This window comes from Chrysochloris asiatica, unplaced genomic scaffold, assembly GCF_000296735.1.
Source record: "Chrysochloris asiatica unplaced genomic scaffold, ChrAsi1.0 scaffold00032, whole genome shotgun sequence".
NCBI classification, from domain to species: Eukaryota; Metazoa; Chordata; class Mammalia; order Afrosoricida; family Chrysochloridae; genus Chrysochloris; species Chrysochloris asiatica.
In genome coordinates, this window is record NW_006408550.1 from 840,766 (window position 1) to 856,530 (window position 15,765).

The 15,765-nt window shown below is 39.1% G+C and overlaps 1 protein-coding gene across 1 annotated transcript in view; it reads right to left on the reverse strand.

The window, feature by feature from the left end:
• Positions 1–15,765, reverse strand: part of COG5 (component of oligomeric golgi complex 5) — a 343,779-nt gene that overhangs the window by 321,474 nt on the left and 6,540 nt on the right. Inside the window, exons 4-5 of the mRNA XM_006859350.1 lie at positions 7,889–8,028; positions 4,024–4,081 (exon numbers count right to left, since the gene is read on the reverse strand). Coding sequence (XP_006859412.1) covers positions 4,024–4,081; positions 7,889–8,028 — 198 coding nt within the window. The remainder of the gene's footprint in view (positions 1–4,023; positions 4,082–7,888; positions 8,029–15,765) is intronic.

Below are 15,765 nucleotides of genomic sequence, written 5' to 3' on the forward strand. Positions count from 1 at the left end.
TAGTCTTCAAACTGCTATCTTTGCTCTTCACAATTTAAAAAGGTCTTGTGCAGCAGATTTCCTAATGCAATATGTCGTCTGATTTCTTGACTGCTGCTTCCTTGAGTGTTAATAGGTGATCCAAGAAGAATGAAGTCAGTGACAACTTCAATCTTTTCTCCATTGATAAGAATGTTGTTTATTGGTCCAGTGGTGAGGATTTTTGTTTTCTTTACATTGAGATGTAATCCATACTGAAGGCTGTGCTCTTTGATTTTCATCAGTAAATGTTTTAAGTCCTCTTCACTTTCAGTAAGCAAAGTTGTATCATCTGCATATCGCAGGTTGTTAATGAGTCTTCCTCCAATCTTAATGCCACGTTTTTCTTCATATAACCCAGCCTCTCAGATAATTTGCTCAGCATATAGATTGAATAAGTATGGTGAAAGAATACAAGCTTGTCATACACCTTTTTAAAAACATCCAGTGTCTACACGTTCTGTTCGAACAACTGCCTCTTGGTCCATGTACAGATTCCTCATGAGCACAATTCAGTGTTCCAGAATACTCATGCTTCACAAATGCTGTCCATAGTTTGTCATAATCTACGCAATCAAAAGCCTTTGCGCACTCAGTATCTTTCTGATATTCTCTGCTTTCAGCTAAGATCCATCAGACAGATGACTAGTGGTGCTAAACAAAATGGGTCAATTCTATGTGTTGTTGTTTTTAAGTGCCATTGAGTTGGTTCTGACTCATAGCAACTCTGTATAGGGTTTCCAAAGAGGGGGCTTGAATTCCTGACCTTATGGTTAGCAGTTCAGTACTTATCCTACAGTCACACTAGGACTTCTATTTAATTCGATATAATTCAATTATGTTCTGTATCATCTCAAAGAAAATTCTAGAAGCAAAAAATTTACTATGGCTTCAATTTTTGATATTTATTTTAATTGAATATTAAATAAAATAGACAATATTTATTCTAATAAAATAAGTTTAATAAATGCACCTCCAAACTACTTTTACTTTAGATATGTAGAAAACAGTAGATGAAACAGAAGTAAGGGGTAATATTCAATATTTTCAATATATATCCCACTTACTTTTCAGCATCTCCAATATACTAATTACATATTAGAACTATGAACATGCTAAAATAAAATCAATTTATACTTTTGATTTTTATGTTCAAATCATCTGAAGATTTTGAGATTATCCTATGAACCAGAAAAGCCCAGTCTTTGTACGCTATGGTGGTGGTGTAGGTTATGTGCCGTGGAGTCGGTTCCGACCCATAGCGACCCTGTACAGGGTTTCTGCGGCTGTAAATCTTTACGGGAGCAGAAAGCCTCATCTTTCTCCCGTGGGAACAGCTGGTAGTTTTGAGCTGCTGACCCTGAAGTTTGCAGCCCAATTCATAACCACTACGCTACCAGAACTCCTTCGTACTCTATAAACTCACCTAATGGACAGTCATTCTAACTCAGTTTAATAGGGTATTTAAAATGCAATCCTTAAAGAGCATTCTGGGGACAAGAAGCATATTATAGAACTAAAATGCACATAAAAAACAAAATACATGAGAAATATTTCCGTTGTGGTAACTAATCGGACTCTATGTATCTCACCATACCATCTTTACACATTTTTTAAAGTGGAAATTTTTCATATGTTTTTAAATGTTACCATTAAAGTAGTATTTATTTTTTCACAGAAACCTATAAATTACTATGAAACAAAAATCACAGTTAATTTCTAATACTAAGTGAGGTGTAGCAAGCTATTTAATGCACCTTCTAGGCATAGTCTGCATAAACTCTCAACAACCAACTTTCTCCTGATGGGTTAGGGGAAGAAAAGTTGAGGGAAGACGCTGATGGATTATATGATTAAGCTGGGAGTTACTGTTAACAGGATGAATTGTATTTGGTCAGTGTTGCCATCCTACTGGGTATAAAATGAGCCATCTAAGAAGCAGAAGGGAGGATCTCATTATCATGAAGAATAAGAACCAAGGATGGAGCATGTCCTTTGGAGCCAGAGATTCCTGCACAGTGAACTTTCTTAACCCAGAGACAAAAATCTGTGACACTGAAGGAGTAGCAGAAGAGCAGCAGCAGCAGATCCAAGAGCCAGAACCCCAGGCAGAGCAGTGGATTTCCCAGCCCATGGAGCCACTAAAGCTGAATGGGCAGGAGACTTGCTTGCAGAGAGGGGTGCCTCCAGGTACTTAACTGGGGAAGCTGTATATGCTATCCAACAAAGATGAGCCAAGTGTCCTTAGACTAAGACTTATGGTGGAGTGGAGTGTCTGTGGATGTTGATTAGCAGCCCTGAGAAAGTTCTGTGACATTGCCCAAACAGAGAGAGGCCTGCCTGTGTGCATGGCTAAGAAGAGGCTGTCCTAAGTGGAGCAACTGTGCCCTGAGCATTTCTGACCCTGAATTGTAACCTGTTAACTTCCCTAACAAACCCCATAACTGTGAGTATTGTCTCTGAGTTCTGTGTGGCCATTACAATGAATTATTGAATCCATCTAAGTAGACAGTACTATGCGAAGGATGGTTGGTTCATTTCTCCTGCACTAAAGCCAGTCAGTACTTACTATTGAGTGCTGTCAAGTCAGTTCTGACTTACAGCAACTCTACATAGGGTTTCTGAGGAGCAGCTGATGAGTTTGAATTGCTGATCTTGCAGTTCAAAGCAACTTTGTAGTCGAGTGCTTATCCTACAGTTCTATACTAGGACTCCTAGTCAGTACTTGTTTTTGTTGTTGTTAAGTGCTGTTGAGTCAGTTCTGACTCAGAGTGACCCAGTATAGAATTTCTGAGGAACAGCTGGTGGGTTCGAACTGCCAACCTTGTAGTTCACAGTCTGGTGCTGATCTTACAGCGCCACACACCAGTACTTAAAGACTCTTAATTTTCTCAAGAACATAGTCTGATATCTATCCCAGATCTTCAAATAACAGTCAAATTAGTATTCTTAAAACTAAGATTTTTCTTAGTATTTTCAGTATGCTTAAGACATCAATAAGCTAATACCTTTAGCTGCATGAGAAGTACTGGGGGAAGCATTAAAAAATATTACATCATAGAAAAACAATATCCACCGTCTGAGAATTTCATCAACATAGGGAAAAACCACTTAGTTTTCTTTTGATGTATAATGATTAATAACAGTAATTATAATACAATAACATAAAATACAATACCAACTTTCCATATTTATGAGATATACTTCAATTTAATCAAGAGAGAATGGAAAATCCATAAAAGAGTTAACCCAACAAAAACAAAAAGATTCATAAAAATGAAAATCCAATGTACTGTTATTCCACTTTCACTGAAGAGTTGCAAAGAAAGATTCCAAAAAAGGTGAAAATAAGGAAAGAACTCATACCTATTTCCACAAACTCATTTGTTGTTTTAATTAACAAACATCTATATGAGCACTGAATAAGTGCCAGGCATTGTTCTAATCATTTTACTAATTAGCTTACTCCTCAGAGTAACACAGTGTTAATACATACTAATACCCTTATTTTACAGATGGAAAAACTGAGGCACAGAAAGGTTAAGTAACTTGCACAAAGTCACACAATTAGTAAATGGCAGAGCAAGGATTTGAACTCATATATATATATGGACTCCTGATGTGGCGCTGTAGGATCAGCACTGGACTGCAAACCACAAGGTCAGCAGTTCAAACCCACCAGCTGCTCCTCAGAAACCCGATGCTGTTCTTAGGTGCCAGGGTCGCTATTAGTCGGAGTCAACTGATGGCACTTAACAACAACAATAGGTTAGCTCAGGGGTCAATACCATATGACATGCCACAAATTTTATTAACGTTTCATTTTATAGCCACATTCTTTCATGTATGTATTGTCTGGCTTTCTTCAATCTGCAATGGTAGAGCTGAGTAGCTTCAACAAAGATTTTGGCCTCAAAGTTTGTCTAAAATATTTACTATCTGACCTTTTATAGAATATCTGTCAATCCCTGGTCTAGCTCTAATAATCTGTTAATTAAATTATACCTTCCAAAGACTCAATTCCAGTTGCTTGTGCCAGTAAATCTTCATGTCTTGCAACAACCTGAAAATCAAAATAAAAAATGAACAATTCCTCTAAATAAACATTAGGTATTTTTTCTCCATAAGTACAATGTAGAACTGAAGGCCTCTCTCTGTATATCAGGATTTTGTGGGGTGGGGGGATTACTAAACTAAAGAAAAAACTGCACGTTTTGAAACTGTATTTGAGATGGATTATCAGCAGGAACACATACACATTTCAAGTGCATGATGTCTTTAGTTAAGAATACAGACTCTAGTGAAAATGAGACAGTGACACAGAGTAGGAGGAGATACGGTGCTCACCAGACCCTTGTTTTAATGGCATGGGCGAGAGATATAAAAAAAATTTTAAATGACAATTCTTGTCACTCCATTATTCAGGTTTATTCAGCACACTAAAAGAACTTACAATAACAATATATATGTTTTCCCTTTAAAGAATGTTTCAAACATCAGCTCCTCTTAGTTCATAACCCTAATTGAAAAGAGAAAGCAGAGTCGGTGCCCACCTATCTCCGAACTCTTTCTGCTTCCAGCTTCCCAGTGTCATAACAGGATGTTTGCCCTGAAGAATATCAATATTTTATGAAAATTAGGACAGTGTGAGTGCCCAAAACAAAAACAAAACTAGTTACAAGTCACATGCAAGACACTGCTAAGAACACCATAAAACCATGCAAAGCTTTAGAATAATGCAAAATTCATTATCTTGTACCCTGAATCCAATGAAGTTTTGCATTTAATATACAAGCTGAAGTCCTCACCAGTAAGGATTCATTCACTGGAAGCCCTGTGTATACTCCTCGTCCTGGTTTCAGATCTCAGGAACATCCAATCAAGTCTTTTTCTAATATAGTTTAAGTAACGGTCTAAAATAATGTCTTCCTAAAGGTTTACAGATATCTGTATTTTACTCATTTAACTTGGTCATCAGTGTATGCATTCCAACAAGACTATTTTACTTTGATTCTTCTCTATTCACTCCCCCTCCCCCCGCTTTGTGGTAATACTTTGAAGGCTTGAAAGCCTAAACTATTCTTTCATATACTCACTTGCCACCAAATAGATGGATTTTCAAGACAGAAGAAAGATGAGCACTATCTTCCTAGTACTGTTGCGGTTAGTAAGCAAGATGCTGTGGCTTCGGATTCAGAGACAGCTGTGACGATGGCCAGAGAGATGGCTCCAGTCACCAGACTTCTAGTGGCATAACTTTAACACCAACATGGGAGGAAACAACAGGAGCTTCTGGGACCCTAGCTTTCATCTGTAACCATCACCACCAGCAGTCTCCAGAGAAACTTTTTAACAGAAACCCACTGCTTCTTCAGCAGTAGCTCCCTTTTCTCCCTCCAACCTGCCCCCTGTAACCACTAATAAACTCAGTCTCTATGCATTTGCCTACTCATGTAAGTAGGATCATATGATACATGTCTTTTTGTGTCAGAAAGATTTCATTTAGCATAATGTTTTGAAGGTTCATCCATATCGTCAGAACTTCATTTTTTATAGTTGAGTGACATTCCATTGTATGTCTACTGCCTTAGTTACCCTATTGCTACCTTAACAAAATATACCACAAGCAGAAGACTTTAAAGAATAAGAATTCCTCAGTTTGGAAGGTTAGAAAGTCTAAATCAAGGTATTCACTCCAGGGAAGAGTCCTTTCTTGTTGGTAGCCCTGGATGTTACTTGGCATTTTTTAGCATCATTCGGCTTTCCTTGGCATTAGTCTTCCTTCTGTGTGTATCTCTGTTTCTAATCTGGTCTTTTAATAACTCAAAAATTATCAGGTATAAGACCACCCTATACATGTTGTTGTTAAGTGCTGTCGAGTCAGTTTCAACTCATGGCAACCCTGTATAAGGTTTCTGAGGAGAGGCTTGTGGGTTTGAACTGCAGACCTTGCAAGTTAGCAGTGCGGTGTTTATCCTACAGTGCCACACCAGGACTTCATGAGGTTGGTGGTGCAAACCCACCAGCCACTCCTCAGAAATCCTATCCAGGGTCACCATAAGTCAGAACTAACTTAATAGCACTTACCAACAATCCCATACATAACAAAAGAAAATCCTCTTTCCAAACAGAATCATATCCACAGGTAAAGGGGCCAGGACTTCAAGCCGCATTTTGACAGGACACAGTTCAATCCACAACAACCACATTTTGTTTATTCAGTTATCTACTGATAGACATTGGAGTTATTGCCACCTTTTGATTATTGCAAATCACACTGCAATGAGTATTAGTGAACAAAGCATTTGTTTGCACCCCTGCTTTCAAGTGTTTTCAGCATATCCCTACAAGTATCATCGTTGAGCAATTATGGCACTATAGGATAAGCACTAAACTGCTAACCACAAGGTCAGTGGTTCAAACTCATCTGTTGCTTGGAAATCCTATACAAGGTTTCCATGAGTCAGAAATGACTCAATGGCATTTAATGACAACAAAATGGTAATTCCATGTTTAGCGTTTTTGAGAATTTCCACAGTGGCTGCACATTTTATAAATCTACCAACAATTGATGAGGATGGCAATTTCTCCACATTTCTTGATTCTTACAGAGAAGTTATTATATGCTAGGTATAAAAAAAATGTTATGCATAAATGGCTATGAATGAATTTCAAGTGGATCCTGAAAGAAGACAATCTGTAAATAAAAAAGATGATAACCCAAAAGCCATTTGTTATTATTGTTGTTAAGTGCCATCAAATTGGTTCTGATTCATACTGACCCTGTATAGGGTTTCCGAGGAGCAGCTGGTGGGTTTGAACCACCAACTTTGTGGTTCAAAAAACATTGCAGCCCAGTGTTTAACCTACAGCGCTATACCAGAACCCAACAGCCATAGGTAGAGTTAAATGTAGTCTACCCTGCTCCCATAAACACTGTGCATTCTTCTACTTAAAACAGCCATTACTTGCCTGTTATTATTTCTCTTTGTGTCTACTACTGGTCTAAGAGTCAATGTAGAGCTAGAAAATGTGTTCCATGCATTTAAATATTTATTAAGTAATTCTGGTAGGGTAGTGGTTACAAATCGGGCTGCTAATCTCACGGTCAGCAGTTCGAAACTACCAGTAGCTCTGCAGGAGAAAGATGAGGCTTTCTGCTGCCGTAAAGATTTACAGCCTAGGAAACCCTGTACAGGGTCGCTATGAGTCAGAACCGACTCCACGGCACATAACAACAACTCAGACAAAAGGTAACACTAGTTATACCATAACATCACCCTATAAAAATTATAGAATTATAGAAGATCATCTTTTCCAATCTCTTCTTCCCTTTATTCACTGCAATTCACTGGGTAGATTTAAACCTCACAGACATTAGAATAGTTTTAAAGTTACAAGCACAAGTGAGATTAGGGCCTGTCTCCTAACTCCCATATTATATTCTATCCATGCAAACATTTATCAACTCTGTATTTTCAGCAATGCTACAATGTGTGATCATTATATATGAACTACCAAGGTGAACATCCCAATTTTTCTTATTCACACTATCCTACTTCCAAAATTGATTTTCTATTATCTTAATCAGAAACATCCTATTTTCTGCACACTATACTCTCTGATCATTAGTTTAGATAGTGAAAGAAAAGTATGAATAAGGCATTTTGAAAACATGGATATATTCATTTTTCAATTCAAAAATTTACAAAGAAAAATTTTCAAAACTGTACTTTGAAAAATATACACTAGAAATGTGGGCATTTATTCATGTAAATCTGCATTTGGATTAAACTACAATAAAATTATAAAAATGTTCAAGTATTATTTTAGACTGAATTAGCTGTACAATTCAGAAGTTTGGAATTACCTGTAAGTGTAATTCTTTATCCAACTGACTGATTCCTTGGGCAAGTTTGGCAAGTTGTTCGGCAATTACAGCTTGATGAATAGATTGGGAAGTATAAGCCTTTACATCAAAATCTTCATTTAAGAAGTCACTATAACACTCTGGGGGAAAAAATAAGAAAAAGTCCTTAATTGAACTGTAGCAAACCACAATTATTAAATGACAGAACAACTGTAAACATAGCTAACACATATATTCTGAGGTCTACCTATATGAAGTGTTGTAAATGCTTCTGTAATTATGAGATGGAAAAGGAGGGTGTTTTAGCAGAAAAGTCATTATATTCATTGAAAGTTTACTATGTCCCAGGGACTGGTCTAAACCATTTATACATACAGAACTCATTCAATCCTCACAACAACCCAATTGGAACTATTGCTTTCCCCATTTCACAGAGGAAGAGACAGGAAAAAAGAGGTCACATAACTTGTCCAAGTTCACAGTTTGGAATTCAAGTTCACTTCATTTTCAGCACACACGGTTGTGTCATTTGTATGCATATCACAGGTTGTTAATGAGCCTGTCTCTAATCTTGATGTGTTCTTCTTCAGATGGCCCAGTTACTGGGATTATTTGCTCAGCATACAGTTTGAATAAGTATGATGAAAAATGTAACTCTGATACATACCTTTCATGACTTAAAATCACAATACTTTCTTGTTCTGTTCAAACTACTTCTTTTTCTACAAGAACACAATTAAGCGTTCTGGAATTCCCATTCTTCACAATGTTTTCCACAGTCTGTTATATAATAGTCAAGTGTCTTTGTATCAACAAGATAAACCAGTAAACATCTTTCTGGTATTCTATTTTCAGATAAAATCCATCTAACGTCAATAATGTTATCCCTCATTCCATGTCCTCTTCTGAACGTGTCTTGACTTTCTGGCAGCTTCCTGCAACCATTCTTTAATTATCTTCAGCAAAATTTTACTTGAATTTATATTATTATTCAAGTAAAATTAATGATAAAATCAAGAAATATTAATGATACTGTTCGATAATTTCTGTATTCCACTGAATCACTTTTCTTTTGAAATGGGCACAAATATGAGTTTCCTCCCATCAGTTAGTCTTCCACATTTCTTGGACTAGACCACCGAGTGCTTCCAACGCTTCATCTGTTTGCTGAAACATTTTAATTCTTGAAGCCAATGCCTTCAGTGCAGATTGAACTTCTTCCAATACCACGGGTTCTTGACCACATGCTACATCCTGCAGTGGTTAAACATTAGCCAATTATTTTTGGTACAGTAACTCTGTGTATTCCTTCCATCTTCTATTGACGTTTTCTGAGTCATTTAAAATTTTGTCTGTCTGTATTTGAAGGATTCTTCGGTATCTTAGTTCAAGGCTTGAATTTTTTCTTCAGTTCTTTCAGCTTAAGAAATGTCAACTGTGTTCTCTCTTGGTTTTCTAACTCAATCCCTTGCACATTTCCTCGTAATACTTTATTTTGTCTTCTTGAGTTACCCTTTTTTACTTCATAATTTCTTCCACTTTCTTTAGTTATTCTATATTTAAATGCAAGTTTGAGAGTCTCTTCTGTCTTCTGACATCCACTTTTGTCTTTTCTTTCTTTCCTGTCTGTTTAGTGACCATTTGTTTTCTCTATGAGTGATAGTCTTGATGTCAGCCCACAATTTACCTGGTCTTCAGTTTTTAGTGCTCAGTGTGTCAAACCTATTCTTGAGATGATCTCTAAATTCAGGAGGGACAAACTCAAGCTTGTACTTCGGCTTTCATGGGCTAATTTTTGTCAACTTCAATATGAACTTGCATATGAGCAATTGATGGTCTAGTCCACAGTTGGCCTCTGGCCCCTGATGATACTGAGCTGCTCCATTGCCTGTCTCCATAGACGTAGTTTATTCAATTCCTGTGCATTCCATCCTGTGAAATCTATACTTATTGTGACTGTTTATATTGTTAAATAAAGTACTTCCAATAAATAAGTCATTGATCTTGCAAAAATTCTATCATACAATCTCTGGCTTCATTTCTATCACCAAAACCATATTTTCCAACTACCATTCCTTTCTCTTTGTTTCCAATTTTCATATTCTAATCACCAATAATTAGTTTATCTAGACTACATTTTTTATCCATTTCAAACTGTAGAATTTGACAAAAATCCTCAGTTTCTTCATCTTTGACATTAGTAATTGATACATAAATCTGAATAATAGTAGTATTAACTGGTCATCCTTGTAGACATATAAATATTATTCTTTCACTGACAGCACTGTATTTCAGGATTAGAAATGTTATTTTTGACAATGAATGTAATTCCATTCCTCCTCAATCTGTCATTCCCAGCACAGTACAGCACATAACAATTGTATGATTCAAAATTGCCAATACCAGCCCATTTCAGCTCAATAATACCTCGAATTTTGCCCATTTCATTTTGACAACTTCCAATTTTGCTGGATTCTTTCTTCATACATTCCATGTTCTGTTATTAATAAATGTCTGCAGTTGTGTCTTCTTATTCTGAGCCATCCATCATCAGCAAATGAAAGCCCTGAAGCTTTACTCATTGACTCTACTTATAAGAAATAGCTCTTTGCTAGTCTTATTTTGAATGCCTTCCAACCTATCAGGATCATCATCCACTATGTAAGAAAATGTTTTACTGTCTAAAGTATTCACCGACCAATCAGAGGTAGATTGCCAAGTCCTTTTCAGAGGTAAGATTCCCCAGTCTCTTATTCTCGAAGTTCAACTAATATCTGTTCACCATGAGTGAGTGACCTTGCTTGTATTTGAAATACCTGCAGCATAGCTTCCACCATCACAATAACACACAAGCCACTACAGTATGACAAACTGACAGATGAATGGTGGGAAGGAAGGTTTAGAGGCAGCAAATGCCATGTCATATTTTGAGAACTAAGAGAAATATTGTCCTAGATCACAGAATGTGTATGCTTGGCTAAACGATAGATTAGACTCCAAAAGAAGGTTGGTGGCAGTTTGGAGAGAGTCCTGTAAGACATTTAAAAGGGTCAGAATAGATCCCATTTAAGGTTTTAAAGCCAAGAATGAGCACAGTCAGCTTTGGGTTTTAGGAGATTAACTTTGGCAGCAGTGTGGAGGAGAACTGAAAAGGGATTAGACACGCAGTGATGTGCTGGAGCTGGCTCACATCAGCTCTCCAGCCATTTGTCAAATTTTCAGGAATTTTGTGAACTAGCTGATATCACATGTAGGTGTTAAAATTGACTCTGGTGAAAGTATTTACACCATGGAGATGAGCAAATACTACAGATGTTTTCTATTTTCTCTAAAGCTGGTTTACCAGCATATCTCTGGAGCAGAGCCAGAGGAACAAATAAGGAAGTATGCTAAATATTCAAGAAAGGTTGGCGGCTGGGAACTGAGGGAGGTGATGCCACCTGATCCCATGTAGTCCTGCCAGAGCCTCAAGTAGGTTTCTTTTAAGTATCTCTAAGTCCTGGTGTGGCGTTGTGGGTTAATGCACCAGACTGCAAAGCCGTCTGAACTGCAAGGTCGGCGGTTCAAGCTCACCAGCTGCTCCTCGGAAACCCTATACAGGGTCGCTATGAGTCGGAATTGACTTGAAGGCATGCAACAACTACAAAGTATCCACTCCAGGAGTCCTGGTGTGGCGCTGTGGGATAAAGCACTGGACTGCAAGGTCAGCTTGAACCACAAAGTTGCTGGTTCAAACTCACCAGTTGCTCCTTGGAAATCCTATACACAGGGTCGCTATGAGTCAAAACTGACTCAACGGCACTTAACAACAACAACAGTGTCCATTCCAAGGAGTCCTGTTAGCACAGTGGGTTACAAGTTGGGTTGCTAACCTCAAGGTCAACAGTGTGAATCAACCAACCACTCTGTGGGAGAAAGATAAGGCTTTCTGCTCTCACAAGGATTTTCAGCCTTGGAAACTCTATACAGGGTTGCTATGAGTGGGAAACAATTCAACGGCACACAACCACCAGCACCACCAATGTCCAGTCTTATGCTCAGTCCCACGTGAGATTATCCAGTATTTGTGGGAGCTTTTTCCATCCCAACCCTGGGGCCATTTATATAAGTATAACCCGTCCTGGACAGCCAGAAAGTTTTCTGCCATTGCACAATGGACTAGAATCATGGGCTGTCTGAAGTTGCAAGCTCACATGTGGGTGCTAAGGCTGCACAGTGCCACTCTGAGGATGTTGGCCGGGTGTTAGCACAAGTAGAGACTCACAGGCCCTCCCTTTGGAGACGTTAGCCCTGGGGCACTGTGATCAAGAGGCCTGTCCTCTCTGGCAAAAAGCAGGCAGCAAAGGAAGTAACACTACACCAGGCTTCGCTGCAGCTGACTAAATACCAGATGGTTCTTGTGCTCACCTTCCATCAGTCCCACTCTGGGAACAGGTCATCTCTTGACCCTGGAAATCTGTCATTTCCACTGTGGAGGCTGGGTAACTGTGAACAGCTGGTGCAAGTCTGACTCTTCATGATCCCAACATGTTTGACCCCCAGTAAAGGTGCTGAAGCAAGAAGCTGAAGCACTTTGTGATGCTGCTAAGGGTCTTGCAGTAACACAAGAGGAACAAGGGGTTGAATATCTAGGGTTTTCTCTTATTCCTTCCCTGTGCATAAACAGAAGATGCCTCAGCTGTGCAAAAATAAACTTGTTTTATAATAAAAAAAAAAAAATTCAAAACAAAGTCCAATCATGTATATGTGTGTGTGTGTGTGTGTATATATATATACACATACACAAAGGCCTAATCTAAGACAGTACCACTAAGAATTTCACAAACATTCAACGGCATGTTAAGTGATAAACTGAAAATGGGAGGTTAAATAGAGCAAGACGTCAAAGATAATTCCAGGTTTCTTGACTACGTACCTGATAGAGGGAATTTAACTTTGCGCTAAACCAAGTAACTTCTTGTTATTAGATGTTCTCAACAGTGAATTCATGTGACAGAAAGTGTTATCAATAGTGACCCCATGTGACAGAGTTGAACTGACCCACAAGGTTCTCTAGGCTATAATCTCTAAAGTAACAGATTACCAGGTATTTCTTCCACAGAGCCACTGGGTGGTTTCAAACCACCAACCTTTCACCAGCAGTTGAGTGCTTAACTGCTGAGTTACCAAGATGAACATGAAAAGATACTAGCCTCCAAGGAACTTACAATTTGCATAGCGAGCAAGCACACGTCTATCTTGCTGTTGTTGTTAAGTGCTATCAAGTCAGTTCTGACTCACAGTCACTCTGCACAAGGTTTCTGAGGAATAGCTGGTGGGTTTCAACCACTGACCTCGTGGTTAGCAATCCAGTGCTTATCCTATTACAGCCACACATATGATTAGTCATAATGGAGACTATCAGAGAAAGAAAAGGTTAGTGGGGACGGGTTAAAAAAAAAATTCTTTTTTAAAGAATTCATCCATTGTTTCGTTTGTTGAACTTGTAGTATTGATCCATATGTAGGTTTTCTCATGTATAACTACTACTGCTAGTTCAGTATCAAGTTAGAAATACACAGTTGTTGTTGTTCAATGCCGTCGAGATGATTCTGACCCATAGCGACCCTGTATAGGGTCTCCAAGGAGGAACTGGTGAACTTGAAGGTTCAAACGACTTTGCAGTCCAGCACATTAGCCACAGTGCCATACCAGGGACTCCAGACACATGCAGTAGACAGCTAAAAATATAGTTACCCAAAAGGTTGGTCGTTTGAACCCACCCAGATGTGCTTCAGAAGACAGGCCTAGGGCTTTGCTTCTAAAAAGTCACAGCCTTGAAAACCCCTATGGTTCACCATGAAAAAAAATCAACTCCACAGTAACTAACACCACCATAGCTCAGAAGGGTGGTGAGAACCACAGACGTGCATGTTTGCCTTGAAATCATAAAAAGATACCAGACAATTTAGGAAGAAATTTTAGAAGGCAAAAGTTTGGCTGGGTGAAAGGGAAGGTAACATACAGTAAGAGGGAGGTCGGCAAAAAAATGATAAAGGCAGAAGATACCACCTGGAGGAGTGCAAGAAGAGCTAGAAGAGCTACAGGGAACAGAGTTAAACACTTGTATATAAACAATCTTGCATAATGGTAATCTACATACAGTCACGGTGTGGCACAGGGGGTTAATGCGCCAGACTGCAAAGCTGTTTGAACTGAAAGGTCAGGGGTTCAAGCTCACCAGCTGCTCCTGGTAGCGTAGTGGTTATGAAACGGTCAGCAGTTTGAAACTACCAGCGGTTCCATGGGAGAAAGATGAGGCTTTCTGCTCCCGTAAAGATTTACAGCCTCGGAAACCCAGTACAGGGTCGCTATGGATCGGAACCGACTCGACAGCACTTAACAACAACAACAACAATGTAGAGGTTTGACACAGGATATATGTGGATGGCTATTTACCTTTACTTCAAGCATAGCCAAGAAATGTGGTGGAGTGTACAGGAGGCAAAGTTATGAAAACTTCTTAGACAATACCAAACACCTTGAAGGAATGAGTTACTGGGTCTGGGGGCTCAGAACCGTAGTCTCAGGGGACACAGTCCGCAAAGACAATGTTCTACATCCTACTCTGGTGAGTAGCAACTGGAATCTTAAAAGCTCACGAGTGGCCACCTAGGGTGCAACTCGTGATCTATCCCCAACTAGAGGAAAGAACAGTGATAAAAACTGAAGACACTTGGAAACAATGAGTTCAGTGGACTAATGGACCTGAAAACAAAACTAGATCCTGCTCAGCTACTATAAGCAATTTCTGTGAAAGGGATCACATTAGAAATTTCTGGATAGAGTAGGAGAAAATGTGGAGTAAAACTCAAAATCATAAAAAGGACCAGGCCGGGTCTCACCTCTGTGGTTCAATTTTCAGTCAAGCTATCCATGGGTATATAGGGGAGATACAACACTACTGAGTTATGCTCAACAAAAGAGCAGCATTTACCCAAGGAAAAAGTTCAGAAGGATTGAGAAAGAAGGAGGAATGGAAACATGAAACACAGAAAATATGATAAATGATGCTACATTTAAGGAGACTGCAATCAAGGAGAAGAAACGAAATATATGTAAAACTGATAATCTGATCTATAAACCTTCATTCAATTCACAATAAAAAGTTTAAAAAGAAAAACAAGAAAAAAAAAGATAAATGCAGGGGAAGACACTGGGAGGAGTGTAAGATTAAGAGACAACAGTCTGCCAGTTTTGGAGGCGGGACAAGCAGGGTCAGGTAGGATGAGCTCCATGGGGGAGGTGCCAAAAATCCAGAGAAGGCAGTTTTACAGAGCTGCTCTAGAGCTCTGAGTCTAGTATAAGGTGCAGGGCATCAGTTTCCCCACACCCACTGGTGGAAAAATCACTGTATAAAGGGAAAAACTGCAATTCTCGAATGGATTAGGACTCGGGACTCTGCCTGTGGAGTACTTCCGCCTGGACTGTGTTCAGAGGGCGGGGCCACAGCCAGACTGACACAGTGAAACCCCCACAGCCACATTTGAAAAAAGAGGAGTGTGGGATTCTACACATTTTTCCTCCTCTACCTTGTCGTGCCCTCTCTGCCTAGCCCGGCCACCTTCAGACGGGTGGGCGCGTACCCCCAAAGGATCCAGCATTGAGCCCACAGTTTTCCCACGGCACAGAGAAGAGGATCCCTATTGGTCCCATGGACTGACCCTTTGGCAGATTCTTATGACATCTGACTCTGGGACCAAGCCCTAAAGTTGACCTCGGTGGGACTCTTTATTCCTGCCACTGGTCAGACAGCTATGGTTTTATTTTTGTTTTCGAGTAGTGGTTTTTGTTTCTGCTTTTCTATCACTTCTGTTTTTGGTCCTTTTGGTCACACT